Consider the following 20,318-nt stretch of genomic DNA (forward strand, 5'->3'; position numbering starts at 1 on the left):
AGGACCTTGGCAGTGTTTTCCTCTGACCCACATAGGTTAGCCAGGCTCTGGATGCCAGTCAGCCTGTGCTAGCCACCATGGGGGTGGGCTGGACTCCTCAGGCCCATCTGATTTTGTGGCTCCTTGAGTGTACATGCTGTCCAAGTTCAGACCTCACCCCCCACTCTCCTCTCCCTATGCCCTTTCCTTTGGCATGGCTGCATGTTCTCACGGCCTCAGTAGACGTAATTGGCACCATAGTCTGTGGGCATGGGGTTCCTGGGAGTTGGGCCCTGCCCATCTGGTGGTACCAGGCACTCTGCATTGTGCAGAATCCTAACATGCCCGGGCCACTTGGCTAGGAGCCAGTGTTGAAAAGGCAGAGATCGCACAACAAGGGCCAAGTGGAGCAATGCATATGGAATTGGACGTCTGCAGTTTAAGTAAAGGAGACTAAGATGGTTGCGGAGGCGGGAGGGGATAGATTTTATGTTCACATTTATTAAGATACTGCATCATGTTTGATAGCTTTTCTTGAGTTGATGCTTGGTTGATGGAGATTTACAGTCTTATGTTGGGTTCATTTGGCTTAGATGGAATGTGTTTTTTATTGACTCATTCACCATTTGCATCAATTTTATGACTAGAGTATGAACTATCCAGCTGTATTATTGGGGACTGTGCTTGTTCATCATGGGCACACTCAGTTTCCCTGCTGAGTGAAATAAGAGACATCATAGCAGGTAGGTGGACCTGCTGGGGCTGCAAAACATAGTTTTAAGGAATGGACTGTCTTCAGTGTAGAAGTGTCAGGTAAATGGCAGGCTGGTGCTTTGCAAATCATAATTCAGACACAGCAGATTTGGAGCATGCCCCAAATTTATCTATCAGTTTCTCTGAAAATCTGAACACGCTGTCTTACTTTTCTGGACCTAAAACACATAGAAAAGTCAGCACCATAAGAGAGGGAAAAAAGACAAAAAAAAGTCAAAACACATAGAAACAACATCTAAATAAATACAGAAGATTTCATTATTCAGTTGATGAAAAGAAGTTTTGTGTGCGTCTGGCTTGTGGAAAGAGTTGTATCACTTTAGACCAGAGTGTCTCAGCCTCACAACTCTTGCCATTCTGGGGCAGATCATTCTTTATTGTAAGGGGCTGTCTTGTGCATTGTTGGATGCTCAGCAGCGTCTCTGGCCTCTGCCCACTGGGTACCAGTAGTGTCCGCCAACAGCTGTGGCAACCAAAAATATCTCCAGAGACTGCCAGTGTCTAGAGGGGCAGGGGAAGGCAGGAGATGGGAGGAGTGCTAAGTCGCCTCCAGTCTAGAGCCCCTATATTAGATGCTTTGGTGCCATTGTGCTCATCTTGGCTATTATTGTCCCTGCTACTTGGCTCCATACCAGTGAGATAGAGGCTAATGATAGTAATAAGTATATTTCAGGAACCTTAGCCAGTCTTACCTATACTGCCTGTCCAAGGCATTTACAAAAGCAGGAATGTTCCAAGGAATTCTGTGTTTCTAAAATTTTAATCTGTGGAATAGAGCCCATGGCTAGCCCGATCACAGGAACAAATGATCGTATTCCAAGCAGATTATTTTCTGCAGCCAGCTCCGATATCCACATTACAGTACACTTGGTTTTGTATATATAATTCTGTTGGTGCAGTGTTTAATAATCTGAGAATTATTTAGTTGCACAAGAGATTGTTACAGGTGAATTTACATACCTCAAATTCATGTGTGCTGCAGCTCCATTGTAGAGGAAAAGGATTTTAACCTATTGCTTCGTACACTTAATGATTCTATGAGTTCAGATATTTTTGCTACAGGTATCAAAAGATAAACTGGCCTAAATGATAAGGGCATGTATTAGATCACATAACCAAGTGCAAAAGGTCAGGCTCTGTCAACTGAGTGGCTCAGTAGTGTCCTCAAGGGTTCAGACTCCTTCGGTTTTCCATTTACTTTTCTAAGTGTGTTGGCTTTCCTTATGGTCCTAGAGTCACCACCACATTTCCAGGCATTGCGTGGAGACACACAACAATGTTCAAAGGCAGAAAAGGGAACGTTCCTATCTCTTGCCCCCTTTTAAGACTTTCCTGGAAGCCCTTGGCAAACTTCCTCTCACGTTCATTGGCCAGAATTCCATCACGTACTTTGTCTCAGCCAACACCGGCAAGAGGAAAGCCCCATGAGCTCTGTGATGGTTTAGACTGGCGCCCGTAGGAAGGACCTGGCTGGGTGGAGAATGATCCACTAAAGAGGAGTTCCATGAGCAAAGAAGAAGGTGGGGCGGAGTGGGCAGGTAGGCAGACTGGTGCCTCCCACCATGGTGCCTCCCACAAACCTCACACCTCTGTGAAATTTGTATTTGTTAAATTTTTTTATTTTGTGTGTGACTTTATCTTTCCCAGAGAAGGGAAGTGGAATGCTGGAGACAGTTGAAGAGTTACCATCTTTGCATTCCAGGCACCTGTTGGCCTTGGCTGGCTGAGAGCCTGTGAGGACAGGTGGACTCTTGGGTGCTGGGACCCATGGCCACGGGGAATGAGCAGAGTGACAGAGCAGTGCTTGGCAGGTGCTGTGGTGAGGTAGCAGCTGTAGGACCTGGGACTTGGCTGCATGCCTGGAGGCCTGGGCAGGCCCCATGGGTGGCAGCAGAGGGGCCTGCCTGAGCTCTGGAGCTGCATGACAGAATGTGGATTCCCCCACGGCTCCCAGGGATGAGGTGTTATGTAGTGGGAGCCTGGAGGGCAGCTTCAGCCCAGCCCTGAGAGAAGACCAGTGTGAGGTGGCTCAGAAGCCCCAGGCATGAACGTAGGCCTGGGCAGGAAACAGGATGATGTGGTGGGGCTGGGGAGGGTTTGGAATTCCTGGAGGGTAAAATGCAAGGTGAGAGGAAGTGGGCGACGAGACTGGCGAGACTGGCGGGCTGTTTGAGGCTAGGTCTGGGAAGACTTTCCTGAAGGGGAGGGCAGCCCTGGAAGGGATCTGGGTGGGGAGAGACAGTTATTCTGTCATGAGTTTTAGTGAGATATTCACATGCCACACAGTCCATACATGTGAAGTGCACAATTCATGACCTGTAGTTCATTCGCAGAGTTGAGCAACCATCACCATGAAAAGACCCCTGTTTTTAGCTGTCACCCTCTCCTTCCCCCTATCCTCTGCAGCCCTGAGCTGTAGATTTCCCTATTGGGGGCATTCCATGTAAAGGAGGACACACAGTGTGTGACCTTTGTGCATGGCTTCTTTCACAGAGCGGAGCATCTTTGGCGTTTGTCTGTGCCGTGGCACGTGTCAGCACTTCAGTCCTTATTTCCATGTAATCTGCCATCATGTGGATATAGCACACTTCATTCACCCACCCGGCGGTGGATGGGTGTTTGTGGGAGAGGCGGCCTAGGGTGAAGCAGGGGGGAGGCTGATGGAGAAGATGGTTTGTTCACTGTGGAAAGGGGGTTCCAGGAAGCTTAGGTGAGAAGGGGCCAGAGGAAAAGGCAGCAGTGATAGGAACATTGTGAGTGTGTGGGATAGGGGATGGGAGGGACATGGGTAGGACCCTGGAGGGATTTGTATTCAGCCCCTTCATGGACTTGGAGCCTGTCAGCCCCTCCTGGCATTCCTGCCTCCTTGGCTCACCTTGTCTACTTGCTGGGTGCTGGTGACCCCTCAGCCGGCAAGAGGGCCCTGCCTGGGGAATGGGCTAGCTAAAAGGTCCCCTGGAGTGTAGGGAATAGGGCGAGGCCATCATCCTGAATTTGGCTTCTGGTCAGTGGCGCAGCAAAGTCTGACTGGGGGATGGGAGTCAGCCCATCTTCAAAGCCACTTGAACTCTGATTGAAAACCGTGCTCCCTATGAAACCTCAGTTTAAAATAAGCCCTCTAGCCCAGCGCTTCCTAAAGTTCAAGGTGCACAGGAGTCCCGTGGGGATCTCTCAGAATGCAGATTGTGGTTCTGCAGGTCTGGGTGGAGCCTGGTAGTCTGCATTCTGACAGCTCCCTGGAGATCTGCCGCTGTTGCTCCCGGGACCAGCCTCACTTCCAAATAGGTCGTTGCTCCTCAGTCCTATTTCGGTGTCTGGATGTAGGAATCTGTAAGTAGGGGAAGTGGAATAACCAAAGGGATGTGGCCCTAAGGTTGTCAGATCTTTTTGAGGCCTCATTTGCATAGGAAACTCACAAGAGCAGCTGTTGAGGCTAGCAGCAGGGCTTTCTCAGAGCACAAAGCAGTGCTCTTGTGGCAGGAAAAGCCCCTGCATGGGTCCCCCGGTTCTGTCTGGTGATAGGTATATTTTGAGGCAGGAGAATAAAAATAGTAAGATGGCTCTGAGCATTGCATACATTCTCCAATTTCATTGTTAGCAAACTTCCTCCCAGGAGTGACAGTTTCTGACAGCATCCTGAAACTGAATTGAGGCTAATGACAAAGATACCTGGGAGCTGGGTTTTATTTGTACCAAACCTATGGCCAATGCTTGCTTGCTTGCTTGATTGATTAAGACAGGGTCTCACTCTGTTGCCCAGGCTAGAGTGCAGTGGTGCAGTCACCGCTCACTGCAGCCTTGACCTCCTGGGCTCAAACCATTCTCCTGCCTCAGCCCCTCAAGTAGCTGAGACTACAGGCATGTGCCACCACGTCTGGTGAATTTTTGTATTTTTTGTAGAGACGGGGTTTTGCCATGTTGCCCAGGCTGGTCTTGAACTCCTGTGCTCAAGTGATCCTTCCGCCTCATGGCTAAGGCTTTTATAGATGCATTTTCTTCTACAGAAATAGAGTTCACAAGAGTTTTGTCGTGGTTTGCTAACATTTCTTTTCAGAAGTCAATGGCAATGATAACACGTTCGATTTCTGGTTCTTTGTGAGCTACTATTGAGATCCTGAAACTGAACAGGTTCACCCATGGCCCCGGGGTATTCAGAGCTGAGATTTCAATTAAATTTGCAGAAGTGTCATAATAATACCTTTGAAGAGCACTTCATTTTCTCTGACAAGCTGCATACTGGAGAATTGTACATTTGTGATCAATAGTGGTTTTTTTCCTCTTCAGATATTCTGTGGGAAAGCAAGTCATACATTAGAACACTTTGGGCAAAGCCGTGACTAAAAATGAAGTGTCATCACTTCTGTGCTGTAAAAAATTTATTATGTAATATTTGATAGCTGAAAAGGAGTATCTGTAATACACATGAGTCAAAAGCATAACGACAACACAAACAGCCTAGGTGCTGCCTCCCAGCCTAAGAAGCAGAGCGACTTCCATACCCAGGGCCTTCCTGCCGCCTCCCTGCATAGCCCGCCCCTGCCCGGGGATGACCGCTGTCCTGCCCCTACGTTCATCAACCCCCTTCTTCCTTCTCTCTCTGAGTAGCTTCTAGCGCATGTCTGTGTCCCTAGGCAGGTGGCCTGGACTTCGTATTTGAGCCCTTCCTCCAGTGCTGTCCTTTTGCCTGTGTCTTTTCTTCTAGGTGTGGCCTGTGTGTGCTCTCCAGTTTCTACCTGCTCCACTGCCAAACAGTCCCTCGGAGCTGACTGTTGCACTCTTCCCGAAAATATACGCTTTTTAATGATGAAGAGATGGGAATTGTGGTTTTTGATTACTGCAGCCATTTATTTTCCATATCAACACCTCAAATGGTAAATCAGTCTGTACAGAATATGTCATACTTTAAAGAACTCTCTTTTTATTGGCATTTAAGTTGTTTCACAGTTTTTGCTATTGTAAAAACCAGTGCAGTGAACATCCTTTTGCATGTATCTTTGTGCTTAATAGCCAGTTATTTTCCACAAGATAAATCCTAAGGGGTGTGAGTGCTGGGTCATAACAAGCATATACTTAGTGCTTTAAACTATGCATTGCCAAATTGCGTTCCCAAGGCCCAAATTTATACTCCTTATCACCAATATAAAATGTTCCTTTCCTCAAACCCTTGCAAAGGCTGAGTATTGTAATTGTTTAATCCTTATCCATTTCATGAATCATAAATTATATCTCATTGTTTGTATTTGTATCAACTTAATTGCTAATAAAGTTGAACTCTTCTTTTGCACAAGCTCATTAGGCATTTGCATTTATTCACAATTTTTAAATTGGTTGTGAATCTGGATTTTAGATCCAGATAAGCTTGATTACCTTCTTGTTTGCATTTTATATTTTCTCATTCAAGAATTAGTTTTGGCATTTGTATAACTTATTTTACCGGTTACATTACTTAACATAATTTCCTTTATTATTCTCAAGAGGCTGGAACTCTTTTATGAGTCATTTATTCATTTATTTTTTAAGGATGGGAATGATGTTATATTTTCTGAATATTTGCATGTTTTGGAATGTCTTGGTTGACATAGAATATTTGGGTCACCATCTTTTACTCTCAGACTCTGTTGACATTGTCCTGTCCTGGTGTTTGGTTGACTGAGTTCCTTCCTTCTCTACGTCCATTCCTCTGTTGTCATGCAGTCTTTTATTCACCCAACACGTAGTTTGTCAGTGTTTACCGTCCTGGCTGTCCACTGGCATTTAGTAGTGTTGAAGGGAAGGTGAGTGCCCTTGGTATGGATCTCCTTTCTTAAATTTCCCTAAGAGTCGGTCCTTCCTTATATGCTGAGCGTTTCATTAGCCCATGAGATGAAGGATTGTTGCCCTTCTGTAATGTCTTTTCTTATTGGCTTTTCTGTATCTGCTCTGCTCCCTCCTTTTACAGGTCCTATCCTACAGATGACTGGATTTCCTGTGTTGAATTTCCCAGTTTCTGCTTTCTGCTTATCATCTTTTCCTCTGGGTATCAGAAAAATGACATGCACTGATTTTTCTGAATCATTAGTTTTATTTTCTGTAGAACTTGATCTGTTGTTAACCACATCCACTGTGTGTGCGTTCTTTCTCCAATCAATTTGTTTATTAAAGTATTATGAACATAATTCAACATCACATAATACCTGAAGGCGTATAATGAAAAATAACACTCTCTGCCTGTTCTCCGCCCTCAATCCTTGTCCTCTTATCCACAAGCAACCGGTTTGAACATATTTTAAGCAATTTCTTTTTGTATTTTTTCTCTATTCCTAAATAATGAACTTTTGCTATTTCTTGATTAAAATTTGAAATTATTTTTTCATGCTACTATGTAGACTAGATAGATGAAGACTCAACACTCTTCACTCCCTACTACTTTCCCTCTTCTATCATTGTTATGTCATTATTTTTAATTGATTCAATAAGCAATATTTATTGTCTGAACTCTCTGTTAGGCACCACAAAGCTGCGTTGTATCCTATCATCTTTGTTGCTGTTGTTCAGCTTTTTGCTTTTCTGGGAGTGTGTTCTTCTCTTTCTTTTCTCCTTGAAGCCTTGTAGAAAGTACTTTATTTACTCCTCCTGCTCCCAGGCCTCTGTTTCCCAGGCCTTCGCTCCAGTGCCCCTCTGTGGAACCCACTCTCGGGAAGCCTTACTAGCTCCCGTGTGGGCCACTTGCTGTCCTGGCTGCTGAGCTCACGTCTTGCCCAAATTTGGTCTCCACCTCTCTCCCAGGTCATGTCTACTGCTCTTCTGGGTTCCAAGTCTTCCTCTCTTGTTTTATTGTTATTTTGTACAATAATTCTTCACTGTTCCAAATCTGCTTGCTTGGCATTTATACAAGGTATAGACCAAGTGGGAGAGGAAAAAAGGGTTCTCTTTTTCTTAAGACTCTAGTAAATTGAAGAAACATTTTGAATCATTTAAAGAACACTGTTAGTTTAAAATGCTCATGAACAGTCTTCTGTTACCAATTATGCATTTAAATACCAACACTGAAATTGCTTAAGTGCCTCCTTAAACTCTGTTACAGTTCATGATTATTAACCAGACATGTGCCAACGGGATACTAGATGTTGACTAAAGTCTAAAGTGGATGTAGAATCAGTAGGTGCTGGTTACTTTTGCCTTCTAATAGTTTACAGCCTACAAAATGGTAAAGGTACACAGGCCAGGAGTACATGGGGGCATGGTCAGTGCATCTCCTTCAGTGGAAAGGGAAATGGTTACTTCTGTCCTCTCTTTGACATTTTACCATTAGCCCTATTGAAGGAAAAACCCAGGACATAGGTGTGGTGAAGCAAAGGCGATTTCAGCACTGGGAGTGTTAGAGGTGCAGTCGACACCTTGTTCCCCAGTAGGGTTAAGGAATGGACAGCAACATAATACAAAACCCTGGCTACTAGAATATATCGTTTGTCATACATATGGAGTACTGGTTTTCAAAGAATTAGCATATATAATAAAAATGTGACAAGATTATACCCAAATTTGCTTGATCATTCCTTCCCATTCCAGCCTCTTTCAGTGCCTTGCAGGGTGGGGAGTAATCCTGAACATCCGCCACAGCCTTCCAGTGTGCAGACACGTAAACCAATGTAGGCATCTGGTTAAGAGAGGGCTAGATAGCAAGTTACACATAACGAATTCTCATGTTAACATGTGGTTTTTTTTCAAAGCATTTAAAGTGCTTGTGGTTTAGGTCTCCAAGTAAAAGGATTTAGGTGTACAGGTGGTTTGTTCTAGGAGGTCCTCCCATGAAGGAAGAGAGGACTAGGAAGGGAGGCCGGGGGAGGAAAGCCTAAGCATGTTAACCATCCCAGGTGTCCTCAGGAGGACTGTGTGGGACACATCTCAGTAGACTCAGTGGGCGGGAGGAGGGTGGGGTTCTTAATACCCTATGTCTCATTTCTCAGTGACTGAGGACCACTTTTAGAGTCCTTAACTTCCAGACACTTGTGGCCTGCCCTATACTCAGGCCTTGTGCCCGCCTGTGGCCACATGGTATCCTTAAGCAGAAAGGGGCAGGTGCTCAGGTAGGAGGCCATGGACTTGCAGGTCAGTTGTCCATGGAGGCTGCAGGTGACCTCTGGGCTGGGGGACACAGTGGGCTCTGGCAGTGTCTGCGGCGGGGAGCTGACAAAGAGGATTTGAGGGCAGCTACACTGATAGGGAAACACTCTTGGGTTGACCTCTAGCCTCTCCCATCCCACTATGGCCTGCAACAAGCAGCCACTAGGTCCTGAAGGCTGGAGCTGTTGCACCATGTCCCCTGCAGGGAAGGAATAGACCAAAGATACTTAGCTAAGTCAGAGTAATAAGAATAATAGAAAGGCAACTGGACTGTCCCTTTTCTTATTTTTGCATACTTAAAAGGGTTCTTTTAAACAATGGGGAATTAGAAAATAAAATTAGCTTGCACAATTTCAGATGGGGACAGATGCCTGCTTGCTTGATTAAAAAAAATTCTACAAAAACCTCAAGTAGAGTTAATAATGTATGAAAATTAGGTACCATGTGTGCACTTTGCTTCATAATGTTTTTATTAAGCAACCAGTCGATTTAAAAATAATGCAATGCCACCACTGACATAATGGCACTCTACACTGTGTGTTATGGAAACATCCTCTCTTAATATTCTGTTGGGTTTTCCATTACACAAGGACTTTTTTTTAAAAAAAGCTTTCAGAATTATCACATAATATGAAATTATATCAAGCTGCAGTTTGAGAAAACAAATTATTCACATATAAATTCCAATTGCGTTTTAAATATGTCTGTATCAGCTAGAGATAATGTATGGATGTAGGTCTCTACCGATCTTGTAAAATGCCACATTAGATTCAGATTCCTATCCTCAAATTTTTACCAGTAAATGTCATTTGCTCACTGCAGGTTGCCTCCTCCTTCTTTCCCCATCCCACCCTCTGCTACCAGGCCTGTAAGTAGCAGAAAGAAATGGAGGAGCCAAAGGTCACAGACTTGTGGGATTTCAGTTCAAGAGATTCCCAATTCTGAGGGGAGAAATGAATCTATACAAAGTTGACACATGGCCATCGTGCTGGCCAATGGTGATGTCCTCTCCCTGAGTTTGAGTGCAAGTCTCCATCATTCTCATGATAATCCATTCCCGAAGGTGTCTCATCTTGCTACAAAGGGCAGTGGGCGTCTCAGGCTGCTGTGCCCCTTTTTGGGCTTTATTGCATCTGGACAGTAGTGGTGGAAAGTTGCCTTCCAGAAGTTTCTATAACCTAGCAGAGCACACTGAGGCATGATGAAGTTCAGAGAAACAGCCTAAACCCAAGGGGGCACATTGTTAATTTAATTTTTCTGTGTTCCACAGCATGCTTTACTCTTACATTGTCTTGAAATTCTTCATTATTCAACTAAGCAAATACCAAATGACAGCTGGTTGTGTTTATCTCCAGGGTGACAGAATGATCACACAGCATGGTATAAGTGACTTGACAAAAATCAGAGCATTTGTTACTGGTGGTAGTTGATGGACACTTAGGACAGTGAGCATTGTGGAGATAAATTTCTAAAGCTATTGAAATGAGTTAATGGGCTAATGGATGGGGGTGTTTACCTTTTGCCTTTAATTCATGTCTTGACTTCTGCGGAGTCTGGCTGGGTACATCCTCTCTGCACAGCATCCTCTGGTTCCAGCCGTTCCTCCTGACATCAGCCGGGCCACAGGAGTGGGCAAGCATGCTGAGTAATCTACCTTGTGGCATTTTAAAAAGTAATTGCAGAGGAGATATTTGATCTTTATGACTTGTACCATAAGACTTTTTTGGAATCTTTGTAAGAGTTTGGTTGGAACAGAACTTTTCCATCTACACTATGATCTGTAAAAATCATAGTAACTGACTTCATGAGGTTTGAGTTCTTCTTTTGTTATTTGCTTCACTCTCTTAATTAGATTTTGCTCATATGCAGGACAGAGCAGTCTGGCAGGAAATAACCAGCATTAAAGTAACTCAAAGATAGGGCCATACCTGGCATTGTCCAGCAAGAATGGAAACAGGGTGTGCTGTCCTGGACCTGTGGCAATTACCAGAAGACTGTGTGCAGGTGTTTGTGCTACAAGGAACCCGGTCGACTGAAGGCTTGTCCAGGAGTCCCGAGACCTGGCGTTCCTCCCAACCTGACAGCTGCCTGGGGGTGGCATGAGGCGGGCTATCATTTAACTGACCTCACCTCTATTGTGTTCAGAAGTAATCTGCAAATTATAATATCTGTTCTTGATTTCTCAGAATGCCAAAGGGGACACATTGATTGTCACAATCTAAGGGGTCATTTATTTCCTGAGTGTGAAAATGGACTTTTTAAAGAGCTTAAGATTCCAAGTTGTGTGCTTGGGCCCTTTGAGGATGGAGATGCTCTTTTTTGTAAATTGTAGACTCAAGACAAAGAATGAGTCTTGAGTTGAGTTGCGTTTTGTGGGACTTACCACAGAAATAAACTAGGATGTCTATGAGAAGCTGTAATTTTTCACCATCATTCCCCAAAGTCATGTTGAAAGTAAGTTTAGAACACCATCACCATCTCACTCTAGAGCAGCGGTGTCCAACCCTTTGAATGTAAGAACATTTTTGCTTCTCTGTGGTGGCAGATATCATGAAAATTATGCACAGACTCTTTTTTTTTTTTTTTTAGCAGTTCATCAACTATCATTAATGTGAGTGTATTTTATGTGTGACCCAAGACAATTCTTCCAATGTGGCCCAGGGAAGCGAAAAGGTTGGACATCCATGCTCTAGAGTAATCCTTCCTATCAGGGATTCCTGGGCACCTGTGTTCTGAAAGGACGTGCCCATAAATTGGTTTCCTAGAACCCCTTCATAGCTTAATCTAGTGCTTAATGGCCTGGTAGACTTGGGTGTTCCTGAGAGAAATATGGGGGTGATGGCAACAGCAGACACCATGTTCCTGTGGGCTGGGTTTTAATCCTTCAAGCCTAAGTGAGTGCTGCTGGTTGCAGGCAGCACACCTTGTCTGATTTTCCCCTGGAGTGAGTGGAATCTTCAGGCGGCCTAGAGTTCAACTGGACACAAAGTGCTCAGCTCTCCAGTTTATTCACCAAGGTGCGCCCTCTGGCTCACTAGTGTCCATGGGAGCCCTTCCTTATTCATTTCATGTTCTGTGTCATCATCACCCTGGATCATCCCACAGTGTGAAGGGATCTGTCTTTAAAGGTGCTTCAGGAGTGATGCTATGTGTGTGAAGGAACAGAGGCAGATCGCGATTCCCTGTTGATCTGATGCTTTGCACTTCTCAGGGCATGTGCACCTCACAGTCACCCCCTCTCCTTGCCCTGGGCATATCATATACAGAAAAACAGACCTTGACTGGCCACCCAAGAGCCTCTGTTTTTCTCTTCCCAGTGGCCTGCTGCCTGCTTAAGAGACAGATACCCCAACCCCAAAGGCAGGCCCCTCACCTGCCATTGCCAACACCCATGCCCGCTGAGTGCTGGTGAAGAGCTGTTCAGTTTTCCTACTCAACTGGCATAAAAGCTTGAGCCTCTGTACCCTCTGAGGCTATCGCCTGGCCTGATCTTGCAAACAAAACCTGTCCTGTCCATTCATTTCTTCAGTCATTCATCTGTGGCCTGCATGTGCCACAGCACACGAGCCACATCACTGTGTCCATCTCAGTTAATGGGGGGCTCGGGCTCCTGCCACATGCCTCTGCTCCAGCCTGCCCTGCTGCCTTGCCGTGCCTGTCCTGTCCCAAGTCTTTGATGATGATTTTCACCGGTGTTGCCTCGACTCCCCTGCCACTCCTGACAAGAATGCTTCAGTTCTGCCCAGGGTGCCCTTCACTCGGCCCTTCCCTCCTGTTGCCCCACTCTTACCTGGGCCTCTGTTCTTCTGCCTTTGCCTGTGTGGCCCTGACATCTTTGTCTTCAGTCATCTCTGTGTGTTGTTTTCTGCTCAGACACACTGCCCTGCCATGTGCCATCTGCCACAGTATGCCTGGGAGTGAGAAGTAAACACCTGGGTGATGCCAGTCCCTGGAGTGCCCCTGCCTTCTCACCCCCAACTAGGACCTGACTCCCACTCCCAGCATGGCTTTCGTTGGTCCTCCCCAAAGTTGGGGCTTGCCTGCCCTGGAGACCCCCTCCCCCCATACTTTGGCCATCCAGTGGCGCCTCTAGGATGTACGGATGCTGACTGCATTCTTAGGCCATCACCTAAGGGCTTGGTCCTGAGTGTCCATGTCCCATTTGCAGGGCTTCCCCTGCCCTGGGCTGCCTTGGGTCAGCAGGTGGGCCCGTGTTGGTCAGAGTCCACTCCCTTGCCCTGATCTGCTTCTCCCACTGCCACTTGCAGGCACACAGGGCCCTTTCCTAAGGCCAAGTGCCAGGGACATCAGAGAGCCAACACTAGGCTCGTGTCACTTCTGAGGCTTCCCCACTCTGCTCTTAGCCAGCCTTGTTACTGGTTGAGTTAAACTGTTGCCAGTAATTGTATTTGATCCTCTGACTTCTTCAGCCATCAGGACAGAAAAGGATGGACAAACTGAGTCCAGCAGCAGCTTGTTGCTAAACCACCGAGGAGCTGGACCAAGGTTAGGACCAGTTTCTCTTTAATTTGGCAAATGGAGATGGCCCTGAGGTCCCTGTGTGCTTTCTACCCATGAAGACAAGTATGCAGCTGCAGAGGGCAACAGCTTGCCTTGTTGTGTGCTCCGGGCAGAATGGTGGGGGCTTGAAGCACCCCCAGGTTCCTCTGCTTTACCCCTAATCCACATCAAGTGCTTAGAGCAGGCCTGGCTTCATGTGAGTGGGGATTGCCAATTATTTTTCCAGTGGACAGTTAGCCTCAGGAAGGGAGGGCTCTGCTTGGTTTTCTGTTGTGTCGTTGGCACCTAGAATAGATATAGTCAGTGCCCAAAAGTTACCTGCTAAGTGAAGTTAATAGATTAAGCAAGAGAAGTCATGTTGCTTCCTGGGAAGAATGCGGGGTTTGGCATCTAGAGGCCTGGGTGTGGTCCCCCTCAGCCACTAGCAGGCTGCAAAACCTTAAGTCACATGACCTTGCTGGGCATCGCTGTCTTGTTTATGTCCATGGGCATGTGGTGAAAGATTCTGCTTTCAACTGCAAGTGCCACAAACCTACATGAGGGTGGCTTATAACATGAGGGTGGCTTAAACAGTAAGGAACCTGGTTGCCTCCCCTAATGGGAAAGCTGGTTCAGCCGGCTCAACCCTGCCAGGGCTCTCCAGAGACTTCTGTGCACCTCTGGATGTCCCCTCCTCGTTTTGAGAGCTGCACCATTCTGAAGCTCCGTTTCCTCCCTGGACTGTGGCCAAGGATTGGAAAGAAGGCAGTGTTTCCTCGCACCTGTGTTTATTAGGGAGGGAAGCCTTTTTCTGAAGACCCTCTGCAGTCCCCTCAGGTCCTCTTGGCTATGGTTTGTGTCACATGCCATGTAACAGGAGAACCAGACATTGCCACCTCTGAAGTAGGAGGCTCCTGCCAGCAGGGAGGGAGGAAGGGGCTGGGAGTATGAGTTATGAGTAGCTGCAGTGTAGGCAACTGGTGGTGGCTTCTCTGTGGGACATTGATGATCATTCAACTGCTATCAGGTTGTTAAGAGCAAACAAGGTCACATAGGTGGAAATGCTAAGTGGGAATCCCTAATAGGTGACACACATGCACCCTATGAACATTATGTTCCAGATACATGTTTGAAAAGAAAGTGCAAATTACCTTAGGTGGCGCTTGTCCTCTGCAGTGTGGCCTTAGGCCTTAGGTGGAGCTTGTCCTCTGCAGTGTGGCCTCAGGCTCCACTCTGCCCGGTTGTCTTACTCTTGGCCACTTAACTCATTTTGCTTCCTGGCTGGTCTCTCAAGGCATTTAAGTTTGCAGGCCCTGAAATCGGGCATTATAAGATTAATGTTCAGCTGGTTCATTCTTAGATTGTGCAATTAGAGCTTGGGCATCTTCATTAAAAGGAAAATCCCTGATGTTTTCAGTGGATTTAATCATGAGTTGGGTGAGTCTGGATCTGCATATTCCAATCCCCCATCTTTTGGCACCTGTGTTCCCAAGCTTCACTGTGAGAGGTGCAGGCTGACCACAGGACCATTACCTGGCCCCCGGTGGTGTGTGTGTGTCCAGGGCTGCTTTCAGAAGGCTGGGTTTCTCTCTAAGGCGATAAAGCCAGCATGGTTTGGACAGTCTGTCCCTTACAATGTGGGCCTTCTTACCAGTTGATTGAAAACAAGCAAACAAACAAAAACCCAGAAGTACTCTATTTCAGTGTTTGTAGATCGTATGTTCACAGACCTGTAGTAGTTTATATTTTCCTTGACATGTATCTCCTCTTAATTTGAAAGCTGTTGACATTTTGCTTGAAACCCATATGCAGTACCAGTTTCTTTTCTTCTTCTTTTTTCTCATCTGTTTCCTTAAAAAAAAAAATCCAGCTGCTTTCTTGCCTTGAGATGTAAATTCCGCATTTTGGCTGCATTGGATTCCAAGTTTTTCCAGAAAAGGCTTAAATTTATTAGGTTAGTTCACAATGTTCTCACAGAGAACTTGAATTTGTGGCATGGAGCCATATGTGGTTGGGTTGTTTTAAGATAAATACTGTAAGAGAGTCAGCATTACATCGCTGGCAGAAATGTGGGCTGTGCCTGTCATTTAAATAGTTATCACATGTGATTTAAAAGCTGGCAGTCGGCGGGAGGGGGCGGGGTTGGAGGGGAAGGTCAGATGGACGTTTCTGCATCTGTGGTGTCTGTGCCTCTGCCTCAGCACAGCGTTGAATGACACCACGAGGAGCTGAGAAACCTCCAGAATGCTGTGCTAATTGGGGTTAGTCCCCATCATCCTCTCCGGATCTCGTTCTCAATAACATAAAAGAGTACAAAGTGAAGAACAGGCTGGGTCACAAAAAGGCCCTTGCACGAGATTACATCTTAGCAGGAGGGAGGTTTATTTAGTTTTGTGACTGTTGATATTCACATTTTACGTGTTTTTTTTTTTCTTTTTTATCTCTGAAGATGAGAAACAAAACTGAGAGGGCATCTTGCTTTTTAAAAATTGTGCTTTCTCAGCATCTAACTTGGACTTGTTCATGAGTATTTATATATGTGTGTATCAGTGTATGCATCTACACACACGTATGACATGCAAGTATGAACACATGGATGCGAATATAAAATGTCAATTGCTGGCAGCAGAAGGCAGCTTACCACAAGTTACTGCAGAACACCGATTCCCAGATATTTGGATTTTATGAATCAGGAATATAGAAAACAAAAAGAAATTGGGGAGTCTAGCATGGATTGCTGACTTCATGATTTCCAAAATTGCTTAATTTTTAAAATTATAGTAAAATACACATAAAACTTACCATCTTAACCATTTTAAGTATACAGCTTAGTAGTAATAGGTATATATCCACATTGCAAAATCCAAAATCAGTTCGCAAGAAAGGGAATGAGACAGAAGGAGTCCTGCATACTGTCCTTATCATTTCATCAAAGAAAGAGCATTTTAACAACAGAAGAGAGACAAAAGGAAAGAAGTCTGTTGTTTTAGATGCAGGAAATTCCTCCTAACCTGTGGCAGAATAGTAAAGGGAAAAATATTTGTCCATGGAAAAATAATACTACAGAGAACTAGATAATAAGCAACTCTGTGTGGCCATTTCCCAGATTTTAAAAATGCTAGCTTTTTGTCATCTTTTCTCCAGATCATTCATTCCTACTTAAAGTGCTGCTGCATGAACTGTTTGTTACCAGGCCATGGTGAAACAAAGAACAAAACTGAGAGGGCATCTTACTTTTTAAAACTAGAATTGTACTTTCTCAGCATCTAACTTGGACCTGTTCTTGAGTATTTATATACGTGTGTACATGTGTATGCACACTCACTGTCACCCAGGCTGGAGTGCCGTGGCGTGATCTCGGCTCACTGCAACCTTCATTTTGTGCCAGAATGAAGTCAGCTACACCACGGAGCTCATGGTTGAGAAGAAATCTCTCACAATACTTTGCTGATGAAGGAAGCTGTGTGTTGATTTACATTCTGACACGAACATCTTACTGTTGCTGGTCCAGGTGTCACATGGATTTTGTGGACTGCACTGATTAGTAACTCTGCTGTAGATCTGGTTTTGTTCTTATAAAGTTGACAGTTACAGTTGAAGCCTGTATATATTCATTCCACTAAGATCCCATTCTCCTCTTTCCCCTCCATGTTTACTAGTGTGTTAAAGTTGGCGTGTATTCTTCTAGGCCATAGTGTATTTGCATGAGCTCACTAGCAATATAGAGTATTATTTTGTGTCAGTGGAATCCTACTGTATATAGCCTTCTGAAGCTAAATTTGTTTTGTATAACATGATTTTCAAGATTTCCCTATTTTTTTTAATTAAAAAAAATTTTTTTTTGAGACAGTCTTCCTCTGTCACCCAGGTTGGAGTGCAGTGGCGCGATCACAGCTTACTGCTGCCTCAACCTCCTGGGTTCAAGCAGTCCTCCCATCTCAGCCTCCCAGTAGCTGGGACTACAGGCATATGCCACCACACCTGGCTAACTCTTTTTTTTGTTTGTTTTGTTTTTGTAGAGACAGGGTCTCTCTGTGTTGCCCAGGCTGGTCTCAAACTCCTGAGCTCAAGCAGTTGCCCACCTTGGCCTCCCAAAGTGCTGCTATTACAGGCATGAGCCACCGCCCCTGGCCAAGACTTGGCTATTTTGATATATGTAGATCTGCTGTACAGTATTGCCAGACCACATTACATGTATCTGTCCTCCTAATGTTGATGAACATTTGGGTTGTTTCTAGGTTTTTGCAAATACAAATGACACTACAGTGCTTGTTGTTAGAAGCCCCCACTATGCACACAAGTGGAAATTTATCCAGGGGAGTTTTCTGGGAGGATAGTTGCTGAGTCAAAGGTGAAGTGATGTCCTCATTCACAAAATCTAATTAGCATATTAACCAAACTTAGCTGTATTCTACAGCTTTTCAGGTATATGGGGAGTAGGAAAGAATAAGCCAGGGATCCCGAACCCCCAGGCCAGGGATGGGTACTAATTCCCATGGCCTGTTAGGAACCAGTCTGCACAGCAGGAGGTGAGCAGCCTGTGAGTGAGCCTTACCGCCTGAGCTCCGCCTCCTGTCAGATCAGCAGTGGCATTGGATTCTCAAAGGAGCGAGAACCCCATTGTGAACTGTGCATGTGAGGGATCTAGGCTGCACGCTTTTTATGAGAATCTCACTAATGCCTGATGCTCTGAGATGGAACAGTTTCATCCTGAAACCATCCCCTCTTCTGTCCCCCCATCTTATGGAAAAATTGTGTTCTATGAAACCGGTCCCTGGTGCCAAAAAGGTTGGGGACCACTACTGTAAGTCAATTATTAATAAATTTGATTTCCTGGACCCAATTGAGAGCTACTGGTTGGTTGTTCATGTCTCAAAGGGTTAACTCAAAGTCTGTTCATAGTGGAAGAAATGATCTGGCAGATTGGGGGAAGTGACTCGTCTTTGTGTCTTGGATGTGGGGCAGGGACCAGCAGGGAGAAGTCAGCCCTTCAATAAGTTTCCTTCTTTTTATGTAAACTAGAAAAAGTTCACAGACTTGGTCTGGGAGGGAGATAAAACTGGGTATTGCTGTCTCTTTGTTTTTTGGTCTAAGAAAATCCCGTGGCTCAAAACTTGGCCAGTCTTCTCTGCTGGGTTTCTCAGCAGGCTTTCCTGGAGTGGCCAGGCTGCTGCTCAGTGTTAGATGATGGAAGCTTCTTTCAGCCATCCAGCTGATGCTTTCTTTGAAGAACTATTCAGGGAAGAAGTGGGCCCAGGTTCCATTTGAGTGAGACATCAGGGGCGTGTCCCCTGCTGGCCTGGTGGGAGCCTGAGAAGGCTCCGGTGGCCAGCGTCCCTGAGTGTCGCCACCACACAGCCTGCTGGGAGCACTCAGTGCCTCGGCTGCAGGCGAGTGTGGCTTCAGTCTCAAACCAACTGAAAACTGAGATGGTATTCAGTGTGCTTAATGCACTTTGTTTCATAGCCTTCTCTGTAATCTTCAGCAAAGACTGACGTGTTTTGAACATTCTTTAGAAAACAAGTGGTGTGGTGTCGTGGCTCACACCTGTAATCACAACATTTTGGGAGGCCGAGATGGGTGGATTGCTTGAGCCCAGGAGTTCAACAACAGCCTGGGCAACATGGTGAAACCCCGTCTCTACAGAAAAATTGGCATGCACTGTAGTCCCAGATACTTGGGAGGTTGAGGTGGGAGGATCACTTGAACCCAGGAGGTTGAGGCTGCAGTGAACCATGATTGCACCACTGTACTTCAGCCTGGGCAACAGAGTGAGACCCTGTCTCAAAAAAAAAAAAAAAAAAGAAAGAAAAGAAAAGAAAAAAGAAAACAACAAGTAGAAGATAACTTGATGAGAAGAAAACTATCAAAGACAAAAGTAAGAGATGAAGAGCCTTCATGTATGGAGCTCTTCTAAGGCTGTTGAAGAAGGCTGTGGCACGGCCACTCCCTTATACTGTGTGCCAGGTTGAACTATGGTCGGGGAAAAGTCTGAGAGTGATAACTGCTATTACTAATGATTTGTTTCAGTGACTCGGGTGCCTGTTGGAGAAACATTCCGTGTATAATTTGGTATATCTGAACCAGTGTGTTCTGCCAGGTTGTCAGAAAAACCCTTTTCAATGGTTCCCACCTGAGAAGTCACTGGTGTGTGGGATTCACAGGCATGTGTTTATGTTTGTAAAATATTCTTTTTTATTTTTATTTAATCAGCTGTCAAAGCTTGAAAAACAGCAGCAGAGAAAAGAAAAGACCAGAGCTAAGGGACCTTCCGAATCAAGCAAGGAAAGAAACACTCCCCGAAAAGAAGACCGCAGTGCCAGCAGCGGGGCGGAGGGTGACGTGTCCTCTGAACGGGAGCCGTAGCTCAGGAGGCAGAATTCAGGTAGGAGCTTCCCTGCTTGGCTTCGTCTTCCCACATTTTGGGGAAGCAGCAATGAATAAGAGGGAATAGCTGCTGAGGTCGAATTCATTCATTTCACAGGCGTTCATCCATAGCTTCCTTAAATCCGCTGCCTTCTAGGATGGAGACAAAAGTTAGTGTGTTAGTCCATTTTCACGCTGCTGATAAAGACATACCTGAGACTGGCTAATTTATAAAGATAAAGAGGTTTAATGGATTCACAGTTCCATGTAGCTGAGGAGGCTTCACAATCATGGTTGAAGGCAAAAGGCAATTCTTACATGGTGACAGAGCAAGACTCCATCTCAAAAAAAAAAAAAAAGAATCAAGTGAAAGGGGTTTCCCCTTATAAAACCATCAGCTCTTGTGAGACTCGTTCACTACCAAGAGAATAGTATGGGGGAAACTGCCCCCATGATTCAGTTACCGCCCACCAGGTCCCTCATCTTGAATTGTAGCTCCCATAATTTCCACGTGTGTGTTTCCACATGGGAATTATGGGAGCTACAATTCAAGATGAGATTCGGGTGGGGACAGCCAAACCATATCAGTTAGCAAA

At 45.4% G+C, this 20,318-nt stretch overlaps 1 protein-coding gene across 2 annotated transcripts in view; it reads left to right on the plus strand.

Moving 5' to 3' along the window:
- The window catches only part of DTD1 (D-tyrosyl-tRNA deacylase 1), a 191,579-nt gene that overhangs the window by 144,391 nt on the left and 26,870 nt on the right, over positions 1–20,318 (plus strand). For both annotated transcript variants that reach the window (XM_025400276.1, XM_025400275.1), the window contains exon 5: positions 19,570–19,741. In XM_025400276.1, coding sequence (XP_025256061.1) covers positions 19,570–19,722 — 153 coding nt within the window. In that variant the 3' untranslated portion in view covers positions 19,723–19,741. The remainder of the gene's footprint in view (positions 1–19,569; positions 19,742–20,318) is intronic.

Source organism: Theropithecus gelada, chromosome 10 (genome assembly GCF_003255815.1).
Source record: "Theropithecus gelada isolate Dixy chromosome 10, Tgel_1.0, whole genome shotgun sequence".
Taxonomy (NCBI): domain Eukaryota; kingdom Metazoa; phylum Chordata; class Mammalia; order Primates; family Cercopithecidae; genus Theropithecus; species Theropithecus gelada.